Genomic DNA, 16,937 nt, shown 5'->3' with positions numbered 1-16,937 from the left:
GCATAATTAGCCATTCTTGTCCCTAGTGTGATTGTCTGTCTTTGTGTGTCAGCTCTGCATTTGACTGGCAACCAGTCCAGGGTGTACCCCGCCTCTCGCCCGTTAGCTGGGATAGGCTCCAGCCCCCCTGCACAAATAAGCAGTATAGAAAATGGATGGATGGATAGACTTCATGAAGGCTATGATCGACTGATATATTTGGTTTTTTGGGGTTTTTTTTCAGGGCCAATACCAATTATTAGTAATAAAGGAGTAAAAATAAAAATATTAGCGTCAAATTTTTAAAAATAACTGATGGAATGTAACAAAGTACAAATTAATTATGAAAAAATATTTTTTAATTATTTTAGAGACAACCAGAATGATAACCACCCAGGCTTTTAATTGGTCTATCCCTAATCAAGACCATTGAAGTTTCACACTATTGCACTCGGATCAATCAGTGCTTTACACATCAGAAAACATGGCAATTAAACATGTAAAACACAAAAACTAATCAACTCCTTTTACACCTCAGCCAAATATTTCTTCTCGAAGGCCAGATTTTAATCCAAACTTTCAGTAAGACTGGACATGAAAGCCATGTGAGGTCCCATCACACAGCACGAATGTGTGAACCATTCTCTGGCCATATGCTGGTGAACACCCAGAAAATAAAGAAATTGTTTGGCTTCGGGTCCAACATTAAAGGAGTTTCTCTCTTGCACATGCAGTGGGACTTCAAGGGAGATCTATCACCACAATGATTTAAACATCTGACATACATTACAGCAAAGCAATGAAATTCTCATCATTATTCCCATCCCATGTAGTCTGTTTCTTGTTTATTCTGCAGGTCGCTCTGTGCTGTGGTCCAAATGTCTGCTGTAAGTTACCAGCACTGCAGCACCAGTGGGTGGTGTTTCTATACAACCTGTGTCTGTAATGAGCTGGTGGGCCACTCTGACAGCGGTCAAAGCCCGGTAAAGGAACAGCATGGCTGAATTTTCCAAAGATTGTGGAGATTATCAAATTGCACATCACAATAATATTACAGTCAAGGTGTCCAGTTCTTCAGGTTACTGTGACCTAATCATGTTCATTAGGTCAACACCAGCCTGGATGTCAATACTCATGAAACACTCTTACAAAAGTAGTTTTTTATTAAAACATACATAAATAAAAAGAACAATGAATGGCGAAAAAAAAAACTATCAAATCAGATGAAAAACTTACAGATATGCTACAATCTTGGAAATCTTGGAGAAGAAACAATATATCCATATTGCTTTTGGCTAAGCAAGTGCACACAGAATTGTCAAAATCAAGATACATAAATATGGAATTTAAAATGAAGCCCCTGTGTTTTAATAACAAAAAGCGTGTCTACTATTTCCTCTAAGTGCTGCATAATGAATGTCATACAGACATAAAATATAAATGATTTTTACAGCTGAAAGGTCATTTTAACAATGACCTGTCTCTGTACTTCTATAGCTAATAAATAAATATTTAGTGCATATTCCCATTTACCTCACTGAAGAGCCAAATGAAAAACAAAATTTAAGTTAAAGATGAACCAAACTCAATTTGGTTCCTCTAGTTAAAGAAGAGAAGAGGTTTATTCATGTCCTTTATGGTCAGACAGTCCAGCTATCTGCATCACTTGTTGATTGATATTAACGTAACAACAGATGTCATTCTCTCCTTAAAATAACCTCGTTTAAAATGACATTGTTGTGTAATTGCCCTCCATGTCGCAGGCCATTAGACTTCAATAAGACAAAATATGGGTTAATGAATGAGTTTTCAGAGGACACACATGAACTTCTTTTTAAACTGATTTTGTTGCTTAGAAAATAATGTCAAAGTGAATTTTTCATGGTATTAAGTTTCTTTGGTGTCTTAAAGATTCTGAGGGTGACATAAAGCATGATCAAAACTGCTGACTTACTGGGATACCTCACTGATTGCCTTGTGCACACTTACAAAACCTTTCAGGAAAACATATTTAGCATTCACTGCTGTAGGTCACAGACAGACCAGGAAGTTTTGTTATTTTTATTCTGTGATAATCTGCAGAGTACAAGCAGATGCTCTATCAACTACAATGTTGTTTTTCAACATTTTCCAACAATCAACATTAATAAATCCTTTCTTGCTGCACCTCCTGCCAACAAACGTACTTCCTTATTTTATCCCTCGTGGTTTGTTTAATTAGTGCATAAAAACACATGTCTACACTTAAATCTAAATGTTGTAATCTGAAATGAAATGTATTGAAATATCCCAATACAAACCGCAATACTTAAAAAAGTCTAAAAAAAAAAAGAAAAAGAAAAAAAAAAAAAGTCCAGTGCAATTTTGTGTGAAGGTGAGAGTTGTGTCTCATTTTTGGGGAAGGGGACTCCGAGGCTATTTGGCAAAGAGCAATGTTAAAAAAAACAAACAAAAAAAAAACATGTACTAAAAAAAAGACACTTTTTTGACAAATAAACATTATAAATCACTAACAGTGGTTCTTTGGCTTATGTTCAGTAGCATGTCTTCTCACGTGTATAAAATTCAGTTACCCAACTTTATGGCCCCAAAATACGTCCCTTCGCCCTCTGGGTCCAGCATCCACGCATTGGACACATTGACAAACAAAGCATCTCCCACATCCAGCCGGACCCCTCTGCCCTGCTGTGCACAATACATGTTATAGCTCGTGTTGTTCCAGCGCATGGTGCTGCCCGTTTTCATTAGCACTACAGCCTTGCTATTCTGTTTGATGCTCTCATGGTAGACATACTGGATGAGCTGGGTGTTGCTAACATCCACCAGTGGGACGCCGATCTGACTGCTGTCTTCTGGTATGTACTTGTAATAGCGGAAGCAGGTCTTGGCGTAAACATAGTAGAAACCTGACTCCATCACCAGCAGTTTCCCCTTCTGGTAGCCCATTCTGTGGCGGTATCCATGCACCTCATCCCAGTCAATGGTGATGGCCTTGGGCTCACCCTCTTCATGGCAAGAATAAAGCAAAAGAGAAGAAGAGAGAGGATTCTGTGTAAAGTACTTTTGTAAATAATTAGCTAGAGTCAAACCAAAGATTAACTAAATCAGTTTACCACATGAAAAAGAAAATTTATAGATGCTAGGAAACAAGAATCAAAAATTAGCATCAAAAGATATAGCCTAATTACCAATAATATTTATAGTTTTAAGTTGGCTACTAATGTATTTAAGTTGACTACTAATCTTTTGTAAATACGACTTTGATCTGTTCATAAGTGCTGACATAGCTGACATTACTTGGTCATTTATATTTGGAATTTGATGTATGTTGTGCTGTTTTTTCTGAAATATAATCTTCCCATCTTACTTTATTATTAAACGAAATTTTATTATGTTAAGTAAGATATGCCAATATTACTCTTCAGTAACAGATTAGCCTACAGGTGAGCAAGCTACTGGGTGCACATATTAAGAAACAAGAACTAGTTTGTCTGGTGTAAATGTTTTCATTTAGTGATGCATAAATATCCTCATTGCTAACTGATGCAATTAGTTCGATCCAACTAAGTTATGTTTGGAATGAAGCCAGGCGTTGCCATCCTATACTGTTGACCTAACTTGGAGTCAGTCTGTGCAGTAATGATCGGGCAGTGGAGGTGCTGCATCAGGTTCCCACCTGTAAAGCCACCTGACTCAATCATAAGCAGCGCTCAGCAGTCAACCATGACGTTTCACCCCATTTTCATAGCAACAAATAAGTAATCAAAACCAAGCTTATCGGAAAATTAACACTTTAAGATACAACACCACAATAAGAACTACCTAAAATGACAGAATCCATCTTTGGAAAAAATGCTTTTGATGTGTACGTTGAGGTTTAAGTTTGGCCCTTCTGCTAACACGGAGGGTGAGGGGTTTATGACCTATACTGCAGCCAGCCACCAGGGGGCAATCCAGATGTTTTTGGCTCAGCTTTGGGGGGTTCTCATGTCATCCATCTTTATGTACAGTCAATGATTCAACTGGACTCACTCTTTGAATACTCTTGATGCGCTCTGATTGGTAGATGAGCCGATGGTAGGCTTTCTTTCGGAGCTTTGCACCGTTTGTTTTTCCTTGTGTCTCTTAATGCGTTCAGCACTGGCTCTGTCTGTACCTCCTGTAGAAAACAAGAAAAGCTCATTTAATAAATGCTGACTGACAGATGAAAGGTCAAAAAACATCGCTTGTGTCTTCTGTATGTGCGTGTGCTACATCTGTTACTGGGCTACTTGGAGAAGTTGCCCAATTTGAAATTTACATCCACATGAGAAAAGACACATCAACTATAAACGTTTTCTCTTAAAGCAACAATACGACTTTGACATATTTTACCACAGCTTTACCCTGCTGTCTCTTTGAATAACTGTCTGCTTATATGGAATTGTGTATGTGTTTCTGGATGAGTGTGCGTGCCTATGTGTGTTATCTGTCCTCTTTGGCTAGTCTGTAAACTTCTTATTACATCCGTGGTTGTGCTGGGGGCTGGAGGCTGTGACAGGGAGGCCTCATGTTGAGTGTAACCTTTCAGATAGATTGTGCTTCTCACGGATTTGGCACAGAAAGTAACTGGACTGTATTCAGCTCATTCCGTTCAAGGCCAGTGATGCCGCCATCCACAGTCTGAGCTGGGTTATCATCCTCAGGCAAGACAGAGCATATACACTCAAGGAAAACATGGTATCCAAGCAAGTAAACAGTTACTGCACTGGAGCTGCCAACTCTCTTACACATCTGACATGAGAGTAAAATATGTGAGTGTTTTCTTCCTCCGCCTACTATCTTTGGGACATTTTTAAAGTTGTACCACTTTGTTAAGTACCTGGAAAACATACGACACAGATTTGCAGGTTGAGTCTGAAAAGATTATTTCGATTCTACTGATTGTTTTATTTTGCTATATCCTAAATGTGTTTTAAATTGTTTTATATTTTCCTCTAATCCAGTAATTTCAGGTATCATCCTGTATATGCATCATCTCATTCTGAATCTGAGCCAGCATCATAAAAAAAAGAAAAGAAACAGTGTTGAAATGGACAGGAATGTTAAACATATACACTTAAAAACCACACACACACACACACAGAGAGTCTCTGAGCACAAACACTGCTACACATTCCAAATAAAGTCAACTACAGAGCCAGTCCCGCTATTAACATGGTTTTGCAATACTACACCTGTGCTGTGCTAATATTACTGCAAAATATTTATTCACAACCCAAAGTCCAGTCAAATTTGCACAGCTCTCAAACTAAGATTAGCAGCGTCTGTCCTCCAAAAACAATTTGCTGCACAAACATGTTTATAGGGCAGCATCCTGAACCAAGATAGGGGTAAACAATGTCTTGCCAAGGCTACAAAGTAATTGTGAACGCACTCCCAATTGGCCCTACACTGTGGGATCTATCTTCATTTGTGGTGAGACCACGTCATACCACTTTAACCCCAGAGAAGAAATTATTTAAACAAAGTAGTAGCAACTTGGCAGCTACCTGATCCACAGTGTGATCCAGACTTAAAGTGGAATGGTGGCAATCACTCTGCACCAGGCAGAGTTGCTATGTGAAGGAGAAATGTCTGCCTCTAAATATACATCCAGCTGCTGTGGACTGCATGGTCTTGGAATGCCACAGTGCATGCAGGCTTCATATCAGCCCTTTTACTATGAAACACATACATCATTCACCATCTCTGCTATGTTGATGAGCACTTCCTAAGAGGCTACACTAGAACAAAAGTCCTCTCAATCAAAGCTTGGCCACCAAAGCAGACTGTCTCTTTGTGTTCTTCAGTCAGACCTCTTTCTTATACAGTTGTAGAGATCTCCACAGACTGTAAACATTCAGATCATAACGTCTGATTCATGTCCTTGTGTTCTCACCACTCCAGAGATCACATTGACCACAGCCTCAGCCCAGTGCAGACCAGGTCTGCACATCCCGCCTCATATCAGAGTACACACCAAAGCCGAACAGCAAAACTGAAAGCTGTCCAATGAGGCCTGCTCTCCAGCAAATCCCCTAAACTGTCAGAGGACATCACCGACGGCTCTCAGGGCTGACCCTAACACAACACAGCGTAGGCCAAGTGGACCTGTCACCCTGACACCTCGTAAAGCTCCCAGCACATCTCCCTGCATTTCATGGGAGACAACCGGAAGTTAACGATACAGTGAGCTCCTCAGTCCAAGACAGGCCAGGAGGTTTTCGTATCTACTCTACCTAGAATAGCTAGTGCATACACAAATACATAACTCAAAAGGAAAGTAAAGGATTGTGGGAAACCAAGCACTAGTGAAGCAAAGCTGTGCTTTTATTCTGTGTTGCTTTACTTGCTGGATGGTTTTAGCTTTTGCTTTGTGAAACCTGTGCCAATAAACGGGCAGTGATTTCCAAAAAGTGATTAAAAATGCTTAAAAAGACTTCAGCAATTAAGAATTCATATTTTACAACTCCCTCATCCCACTGTTGATCACTGAAGGAGTGCTCTGCAACCACCGACGCCAGTGATTGACTCACCGACTACTGATGCAACTACTGTCTGTGCAGTCTCGCTAAGCAACTTATCAAATTTGTGGAAAAATCCTAAATGATAAACTCTATTGAGGAAGCAGAAAGGTATTTTTCCTGCTGCAGGCTGACCTTTCTCTAGCCTGTGTGAGCACCTCAGGCTTGGTGCTTTACAGAAGCTGCGGTATGTACTGAAAACACTCCCATGAGAAAATCTATTGTCAGTGCAAAATTGCAGATGATCATCTTGTTTATTTTGTGCTGCTTTAACTCTTTTAAAAACACATCATCGCATGTAACGTACTTGTACCTTGACAGTGACAGGAGGAAATTCCAGATACGCTTCAGAATATTCTTGAAGCAGATTACTGTCGGCTGTCAAAGTCTACTGACATTAGCTTTGTTGAAGTAAAAATTGCAACAATAATGAATACAATGTTGTATAACATGTAGAAATCTTACTATTAATATCAGACCACAAGTATGTGTGTGGTGTTGGAACTGAAATGGAAATCTGTAAAAACAGAATTTTTCTGAATGGACTGCGGACAGTCAGAGGCTGTGTTGTGCCTGCGGCCAAACTCACCTCTATGGGCCGATGTGGGGCTGTGGACAAATCTACCTGGAGAGAGAAACACAGGAGCTGAGGTTAGAGTGGTCAGAAGTTCCAGTCAATGCTCCCTGACAGGTGTGGGTGGGAGAGATATTTTTTAAAACTACAGAAAGGCAAGCAGCGGTTCAGTTTGGATGTTAATGTGAGTGTGTGTGTGTGGGAGTTGGAGTTATTTATTGCTTGTCACTCTGCATAACAAGGCAGTACGCAAAAGTCTAATTGATTTTGAGACTGGTTCTCATTTGCAGCACTGTAATCCCCAAATACTTTAACTTTCATGCATGCACACAGTCTCACGTACAAAGACACACAGTCATAAAAACACACAGCAGAGCTCATGTGCAGATCAGAGCAGCGTTTTAGAACCGGTCCCTATCAGCACATTCTCATGTAGGCAAAGGCGCTGCGCAAATTCCAGCTCTTCTCTCCATCTCCAGGAAATTCTACAGGTGTTGAGGGCAGATGATGGTCTGGTGCCAAACTTCAGTTCACACACAACTGTTGACTCACTCTAAAAGTGCTACCATATGGAGCTGTCATGCTGGGGGCTGCGTGTTAACCCAAAGCACAGTTCTAACAACCAGAGCGCGTCTCATGCATTTGAGAAACGCTTCAGTCACTCTGAATATGCAGACCCGCATCCCCTCCTGTCACATGATCAGGTCAGTCCCACATGTAATTACACAAATATGATAACAGCTGTGAAATGAAACATTGGGTCTCTTTGTTGGCTGCCTGTTCTTCTCTCTGAGGTTTTTTACTTCTTTACCTCCCGCTCTTTTCATTTATTTATTTATTTTATTTTATTTAGCTTTTTTTTTTTCCCCTACACTTCATATCCAGTACATAACTACAACACTGCAGTGTGTTTACGCCAAAGACAAGCCAAAAAAATTTAACGCACAAACACAGAGGAAGAGGCAGAGGCAAACAGAAAGAGGGAGACAGATGCTCCCCAGGTGAACCTACTGCATCCTAACAGAAACATGACAATTTTTCAACTCCGCAATCGCCTTAAAGGCACAAAAACAACTGTGGCAGAAAGTAAACATTATTCTACAAGACCTCAGACACGCAGCCTACAAAATGGCAGAGATGATGAAAAGCAATGGCCCATGTGGGGACATTTTTATTTTGATAGCACCTCCACTTTTGCACTGTGAGAACAGCAAGTTAGAACATCCAGGCTTCCTAGAACTTTGCCAGACTTTTCTCCCTCCCGAGTCCATTAAACTGTTTATGCTCAGAAGTTTACAACTTGTGACATACATAAATTACAAATATAACCCCGAGATGGCATGTAAACATACACAAGAGAAACTGCTGCCTTGAGAGCCTCGAGTGAAAACATCTGTATTCTGCAAACAGCTTTGCAAGACTGACACATGTATTTGTACACTTCAAATCGGACCCACTTTGAATCGGGATGCAAAAAAAAAGAAAAAAGAAAAAAAAAAAAGAAAAAAACCCGTCTCGCTTAAATAACTAATCTCAGTGGAAAATCTATCCGTCTGTTTGTACAGCGAGGGGAAAAGTGTTTTAACTGCCTGCCGCTACAGCGCAGCGCCATCAAAGAGACGCCAAGAGTGCACGAAACGTTGGCGCACAAAACTGCAAAGCTGGCTGGATGTTGAGGCGCTCTTTTTTTCTTTTTCTTTACACTTCTGTAGATTACACCTACTCCGCTTCTAAGAGAGCACACCGCCAACTTCATACTGAGCTGGAAAACTTATCTGGTGTTTTTATGGCATTATAAAATTGCGCAAATATAGCAGAACTATCTAGCCTGGAAGAGCTGTTGACAGCGTTTGTAGATAAATATTTACACAGAAAACCAAAGCTTGACTCAAGCTAAATACACGCTGACGGCAGTGAATGACTTTGCAATGTGTGTCATTGCTACGCACTGGCAATCAGAAACCAAAGCAGACCACACAGTGTCACGCCGAGCCTACCTCTTGCAGATAGCCTGTCAGGTGTAACAAGATCGCCACGCTGGAAGCCACTTGAAGCAATCCCATCACAGCAAGGGTCCCGAACAGCAGCGGGCGATAGGTGGGCTCCGAGCTCGGCACCGGGTGGAAGCGGTGCTGCCCTGCCTCGATGTCGACGGTGTTCCTCAGGTAGCCTCTGTACTCGCTGTGGGTAGCTGCCATGATGTGTGCTCTGCGTGTGTTGTTCAGCCCCAGGGCCAGATCCTAGACTCAATGCAGGGAAGGAAACTCACAGTGTGCAATAGTCCCTATAATCAGCGGTGGGTGGGCTGACGGAGCTCCTTTCCCTCTGCAGCCAATCAGAGGGATCCTACGGTCCTCAGAAAGGCAGACGGCAAAGGCCGAAACAAGGCTGGCAACAAAACAGACCTGAGCGCACGACAGGTAAAGTGAGCCTTTATGGCTGCAGAGGCTCCTTACACACGTGATCCACCCCTTCTGCACTTCCACACCCCGCGGTGACTCCCTCTCTCGCCTCCCCCCCCACCTCTCTCTCTCTCTCTCACACACACACACACACTGCATCGAGGCTGACCAGTGGTCAGTTTACACGGCTATGAACGCCGAATTAACATTATGTAGGACAAAAACCTCAACCAGAAACAATTTGAAAGCTGAATTTTAATCCATGAATTTGCAAATTTTGTGGCTGCTTTGCGGATTTCTGGATGCTTAAGTTTATACATCACATCTGTCTGAGTTGGATACTGAATCAGTTGGCTTCCAAACTAGTTGTGATGTCATAAAATCTTTCACATCACTCTACATGGTGAAGCTGAATCATTGAAAACAAAGCTGCATCAAGGGGATTTTAACAAAAAGTTAAAATCATGTTACAATGTAAATTCATGGCTCTCAGTATTATATAGTAAGAGTAGTTTCATTCTTGTTATACTAGCAGTTTGTCACATAATTATCATAGTTTGCTTCTTTTGTTTAGTATCTCATTATTCAGCTCCAGAGTCATTGTTTCTTTATGTCCTGCTCAGCCTTCAGTCTTACCTGACAAACCAGAATTGTGATGAATGAAAATGTTGAAATTCTCCTGCACTGTTGTTATGTCATGATTGAGTAAGACTTTTAACAAGACTACTTTTAATGGAGTAATTTTACCATGAGGTACCGCCATTTCTCAAGTAAATGAAAAAATAAATTAATACTTCCTCTTCTACTGCCTTTAAGCTACATTTTGTCATGTACTTCAGAGAAATAGTTGTACATTTCAGGAACCACATTACACTGAAACCTCATTTCTCATTTCTTGCCAAGTTAGATGACAAGATTAATATAGCCCTTGTGGTAAAATTCCTCTGCAGTAAGGCTGAACAGGAGTACATTTACATACCAGATGCACTGTGTGTGTAATGCATTTCATCCTTTGTGAAATGAATAGTTTGACGTGTTGAGAAATACACCAACTTACCAAAAGTTAAATGAGAAATACCACTCCCACGCATGTATGCTATGAAGTTGCAGCCAGCATACAGCTGACTTAGCTTAGCAGACCATAAATGAGAAAACAACAAATATTCCAGAATTAACAAAATCCACAAAAAGTGTTGTTATTAAAGAATTATTTTACATTTTTAAAATAATATTCAGGTGCCATATACAATGAAACATGTTTTAGTTGCAACCATTTTTCCTTCTTTTTATACTGACCGTTCGGAGACCCCTACATATTCCAATGTAAGCGATTAGGGACAAAATTCACTGTCCTCTTTCTGTACAAAAATGTATTCACACCTCGATATTAGCCAGTTTGAGTCTTCAGCAGTCTGAATTAGTAAATCAGGTGTGTCTTTTTAATATGAAATGTCTGTGTTCACTTGTGAGCAATCATGTAGAAAAGTGAGGAACTCGTATTTTTTTTTGTGGGGCAGCCGTGGCCTAGAGGTTGGAGAAGCAGCTTGTGATCGGAGAGTTGCTGTTTCGATTCCCCCACCAGATGGACAGGAAAAATTGGGCTGTGGTGGAGTGATTAATGAGGAAAAAAAAAATCCCCCCCCTCCCCCCACCCCCGCATTAGCCAGCTGATGTGCCCTTGAGCAAGGCCCTTAATCCCCCAATTTGATCCCTGGGGGATTGATAGTGTAAATGTAATTTGCCAGGTGTTGCATGTGTGTTCCACTAAGGATGGATTTAATGCAGAAGACAAATTTAGTGTGTGTGTAAATATATATATACTGCCAATAAAGTGATTCTTCTTCTTCTTCTTTTCTGTCACAGTGGATGTGCTTTAGGAAGAGGTCTTTTTTATGGACAGTACAGTACAGTCAGTAGAAATGAATCCCGTTTCAGTGTTCACATGAAAAATTGTGAACCCAGCCTTTAAACTCTACCTATTACTTATGTGTATTGAAGAGTAGTCATTTTAAAATATGAATGTAACACTTTGCTCTTTGAAAACACTACCAGAGAGTCAATCTAATATCTTCAGCATGACATTACACATCAGTGAAGCTCTCTAAAGTGGAAATCCTCTCATTGACTGGCTCTGATGCACAAGATGGAATTTGGTGATTCTGCCAAAACAGGCATTCTTTTTCTCTTTCCAAAAATGGTTATTTACCATAAAACCCTCCTGCTTTACTCTACAGCAAAGGCAGCACATGTAATTAATTATTTTCTGATTTCTTGGATAAAATACTGAGGAAAGATGACAACAAACTTGGATTTCCACTATTGCAGCAAGTGAAGAAACTAATACCAAACCTGGAAACAAGACGTCATTGTGAGTCACAGTGTGTGTGTTTGTCTGACCACAAATATCCCTAACAGGCCTAACAGACAGATATCATTTCCTCTCACCTTCATCATGTATTCTTTCAAGAGTTGAGGCTGAGTCCCTTACCACAGTCTCCTGAGTAGAATTACTTAAACTATCAGCCCATTGTTTTGTGGGTTTACACCTTTACTTGCATCACGCCTTTACTTACACCAATCAAGACAACCCCAGGTGAACAAGGAACAATAACTTTCTTTCTCGCCAATTGTGAAAAGTGTCAATTTGATGATGTAAACTAAGTTGTTTATCAGTTGTAAATGAAAAGTTGCCTCAGTTAATGTGTACACTGACTGTTGTCAGAGCTGCCAGTTTCCACTTTCCTGCTTGCTCAAGCCCCTTTGGGGTAAAACTGAACTGGAGAACGCCCACATACCAGTTTCTCTTTTGTAATTGGATTTTTTTCCCCCTCTTTACCTTTTTTTAAAATTATTTTTTTCTTATTCTTTCATAAAGGAATAGATCAACATTTTGAGAAATATACTTATTTGTTCAGAAATGTCTCAAGATAGATCATGTCTGTACACTAAATATGAAACTACAGTCAGAAGCCAGTTAGCTTAGCATGAAGATTGGGTTGGTGGGAAAGAGTTATTGACGTAAAATAATGAATCATATGTCGACCTAATGAAAGGACAGGAGGGGAGAGGAAGGAGAGGAGAGGGTTTTGGGGAGTAGAGATGGTGGTGGTGGTGTTGAGGATGTGGGGAAACTGCTCGGTGGATCACGTTTGTGTCCCCCGGCAGCATAGGCCTATGGCAGCTTAGCTATGATAGAGATTAAAGACTAATAGTTAGTCAGAGCTATTCTACCTGTGGCTGTCTGTCAAGAAGTGACTGTAACTATGCCTACCAGCCCTACACACTTTGTTTGAGGCTAACTATATGCTTTACTAAACAGAAAGGTTTTAAGTCTGGTCTTAAAAGTGGAGGTGGTGTCTGCCTGTCAAACCCAGATTGGCAACTGGTTCCACAGCAGGGGTGCCTGATAGCTAAAGGCTCGTCCTCCCGTTCTACAATTATGAACTCTGGGAACTGCAAGTAAACCTGCATTCTGTGATCTGAGTGTTCAATTGGGAATATATGGGAGTATTAGATCCTGCAGGTATGGTGGAGCAAGTCCATTTAGGGCCTTATATGTAAGTAGGAGAATTTTAAAGTTTATTCTGAATTTTACCGGAAGGTAGAGAAGAGAAGCTAAGATGGGGGAGATATGATCCCTTTTACTGATTCCTGTTAAAACTCTAGCTGATGCATTCTGGATCAGCTGCAGGTTATTAATGGAGTAATTTGGACATTATGATAATAATGAGTTGCAGTAGTTCAGCCTAGAAGTAACAAAAGCATGAACAAGTTTTTCAGCATCACTCTGAGAGAGGACACTCCTATTCTTAGCAATATTATGGAGGTGAAAGAAGGTGGTCTTAGAGATCTGTTTAATGTGATGGATAAATGACACGTCCTGATCGAAGATAATGCCGAGGTTCCTCACAGTCGTACTGGAGGCCAAAGTAATGCTGTCCAGAGAGAGAATATTATCAGCTATTTTAGTTCGGAGATGTTTGAAGACAATGACCTCAGTTTTGTCTGAGTTTAATAATAAAAAATTGGAGGTCATCCAGTCCTTTATGTTCTTAAGACATGCCTCAAGTCGGACTAATGCCTTTGTTTCTTCAGACTTTAAGGATGAGTACAGCTGAGTGTCATCAGCATAACAATGAAAGTTTATGTCATGTTTCAAAGGCAGCACTGAGATCCAGTAGAACAAGTATGGAGACAAGCCCATGATCTGATGCCATGAGGAAGTCATTTGTAACTTTAACCAGTGCTGTTTCTGTGCTGTGATGGGCACTTCAAACAGACTGTTCATGTGTAGGCGATCAATTAACTGACTTGCAACCACTCTTTCAAGTATTTTAGATAAAAACGGGAGGTTGGATATCGACCTATAGTTTACTAAGATGCCTGGGTCAAGTGAAGGTTTTTTAAGTAAAGGTCAGCAGTTTTAAACGCCTGCGGTACATAACCTGTTGTTAAAGACAAGTTGATCTGATCTAATAAGGGATCGCCAATCAAAGCAAAGATGTTCTTGAGGAGCTTAGTTGGGATGGGGTCTAAGAAACATGTAGTTGGGTTAGATTTATTAATGCTGGAGGTCAGCTCACGGAGGCCAATGGGCAGAAAGCTGTCCAGAGGTGGATTAGGACTAAAAGAGATTACTAAAGATGGCAGTATATTGGCTATTATGGAGAGATATTTATTGATTTTATTGTTACATGGTGCTGAAGGGAGCTGTGACGGGATTGCATCCCTAAATCTATCTACAGCATTCATGGATAGATTTAGGTTTGGGGTTAATCTGAAGGCTGGAGTGGTAGATTGCTGCCACTCCTCCTCCTCGGCTTGTGCCTCGAGGAACATGATAGTTAATATAAGCAGACGGAGTTGATTAATTTAAACTAAAATAATCTTCATCCCGTATCCAAGTCTCAGTGAGACAGAATATATCAGACTGATGATCAATGATTAGATCATTGACTAGGAGGGATTTAGAGGGGAGGGATCGTATATTTAATAATCCACATCTGACTGTCCTATTTTTTGGTTCTGAATATTTGCTATTGTGTATTTTTATGGGGTTATTTTGATTAACACTTCTTACCTTTTGTTCTAGTTGGACTCCTCCACTTCGGGCAGCAACTCTCCTCTGACCTGGAGTGGGCAGTGTACCCTTTTCCAGCTGAGAACCATGGCCTCAGACTTAGAGGTGTTTCACACTCGGTTGCAAACCACCCCAGTGCAAGCTCGAGGTCACTGTTCGACGAAGCCAGTAGAACTACATCGTCCTCAAAAAGCAGAGATGGAATCCTCAAGTCAAAAAACATGACCCCCTCCCCTACTTAGCTATGCCTAGAAATTCTGTCTATAAAGATTATAAACAGAATCAGTGACAAAGGACAGCCCTTTGTTAACCCAGGCATCCAACGCTGACTGAGAATGAGCTCGACTTACTGCCAACAATGTGAACCAAGCTCTCACTCTGACAATACAGAGATTGAATGGCCCATAGCAACAAGCCGTCTACCCCATATTCCTGGACAACCCCCCACAGGATACTTACAAGGGACATGCTCATGAGCCTTTTCCAAATCCACAAAACATGTCCCCTCCAGCATCCTCATGAAGCTGTAGAGCTGGTGCAATGTTCCACAGCCAGGGTGAAAACGACATTGTTCCTCTTGAATCTAAGGTTTGACAAATCGATAGACTCTCATTTCCAGCATCCTGGTGTTGGCCTTACCAGGAAGGCTGAGGAGTGTGGTTGGAACAAATCCTCTGGTCTCCCTTCTTAAAAAGGGGAACTCCCGCCACAACACAGTTTGCCACTCCATAAGTTTTGTCCCCGATGTCCACATACTGTTGCAGAGGTGTATCAGCCATAAACAGCCCTAGAAAGAAGAATGGGAAGGGAAGAATCTCATCCACGAATGGGGCACCACCTCTGTGGAGTTGCCTCAGCGACTTCTTGTCCCATGGTCTCATTGAGCTCCTAACACACCCAAGTGTGTCACCTGATCCAGCTCAACATCAGGTGGTCATCAGTTGACAGCTCTGCTCCTCTCTTCACTCGAGTATCCATATGGTGTATCCATATACCAACAATGTTAGGATTAGTATCTTGAGGTGTTTTTGTCTCTTTGTTTCGTGTTCTGTTCTGTTTGTTTCCTGTCTTCTTGTGATTTGTCCGGTTGGTTTTTCTGTTGCCTGTCCAATCTGGAGTGGAGCTGGGTGGAGCCATTCTTGTGTCCTATCACTCACCTGCCTGCACACCTGCTCATCATCTGCCTCCAATGACTTACCAATGCCCCTGGATATTTAAGAGTGGCTCTCCCTCTCCACCCTCGCCAGATTATACTGTCTACTGTAGTGGTATTTTGTCAGGGTCACTTTTTGTTTTGTTGTTGCTTGTTTTGAGAAGACTAATTTTGTTCTCCTTGTTCAGGTTCATCTCTATGCTCCTGTCTACCCTGCTCAGCTCTGTCTCTGGACTGAACCTGATATTCCCCAGCTTTTGGAGTTTGCCTTTGTGTTTTGGATTTTTCGCTCTGAACATCTCCTTTGGACTTTGGCACTCATCTGCTGCCAGGTTATCTGCCTCTTTCATTTCCTGTTCTTGTTAACAATTTCCTTTGTGTGTTTTGTACTGTTTTACCAAATATCTCCACTAAAGACTATTAACCGTTTACCTAAGTCTGTCGTCTGCTGCATACCAAGGACCCCAATAAGGGTGGGTACTCTGAACTGTCATTTGGTGCATAAGCACAGACAACAGTTAGGACTCATTCCCTGACCTGCAGGTGCAGGGAAGCGACCCTCTCATTCACCAGGGTAAACTCCAACATGCAGACATAGAGTCGGAGAGCTATAGGTAAGCCCACACCTGCCCTCCACCTCCCACCTGGTGCATTCCACAAAAAAGATCCTGACTCTATCTACCTGGTATCTCTTGACCTCACACGCAAGCTCAGGTTCCTTCCCCATGACAAAAGTGGCATTCCATTTCCCAGCAGCAAACTTCAATAACCAGGGATCAGACTACCAAGGTCCTCGCCTTTGTCTGTCACCTGATCCTCAGTGGACCTACTGGAGGACAGATCTATGTCCCTGCTTCAAGCTGGGCCCCAGATTCTGTGGGTGAAGACCTGGCCACCAGGCACTTGCCAGCAGGCCACTTCCCCTGGCCTGGCTCCAGCTCCAATTTGCCTTGGGAGATCCTACCAGGGCAAACTACCCCGACAACATAGTTCCTAGGATCATTAGGGCACTTAAACCCCTCCACCATGATATGGGTTTTTGACACTATGGGGAACAGGATGTGGCTGCAAAAACTGCTCTTTCAACATTAGCATTTATGGGTTGTGTTCCTGGTAACCTGGAAAATCTGAGTTCAACATTCACTCTCATTTTAGTTCAATTTTAGTCAAGTTCAAGTCCTGTGGGACGTATCTAGCTGTTTAG

The 16,937-nt window shown here is 41.4% G+C and overlaps 1 protein-coding gene across 1 annotated transcript; it reads right to left on the bottom strand.

The window, feature by feature from the left end:
• Positions 1-1,124: 1,124 nt before the first annotated feature.
• Positions 1,125-9,504, bottom strand: tnfsf11 (TNF superfamily member 11). Its single transcript, XM_046404334.1, has 4 exons — positions 9,096-9,504; positions 7,114-7,149; positions 4,012-4,138; positions 1,125-2,984 (listed from the first exon to the last, which is right to left on the bottom strand). Exons 1-4 carry the CDS (start codon positions 9,294-9,296, stop codon positions 2,545-2,547), a joined length of 804 nt encoding a protein of 267 aa, XP_046260290.1. The 5' UTR covers positions 9,297-9,504; the 3' UTR covers positions 1,125-2,544.
• Positions 9,505-16,937: the final 7,433 nt, after the last annotated feature.

This window comes from Scatophagus argus, chromosome 11 (genome assembly GCF_020382885.2).
Source record: "Scatophagus argus isolate fScaArg1 chromosome 11, fScaArg1.pri, whole genome shotgun sequence".
Taxonomy (NCBI): Eukaryota; Metazoa; Chordata; class Actinopteri; family Scatophagidae; genus Scatophagus; species Scatophagus argus.
This window is presented reverse-complemented; position numbering and strand designations above follow the sequence as displayed.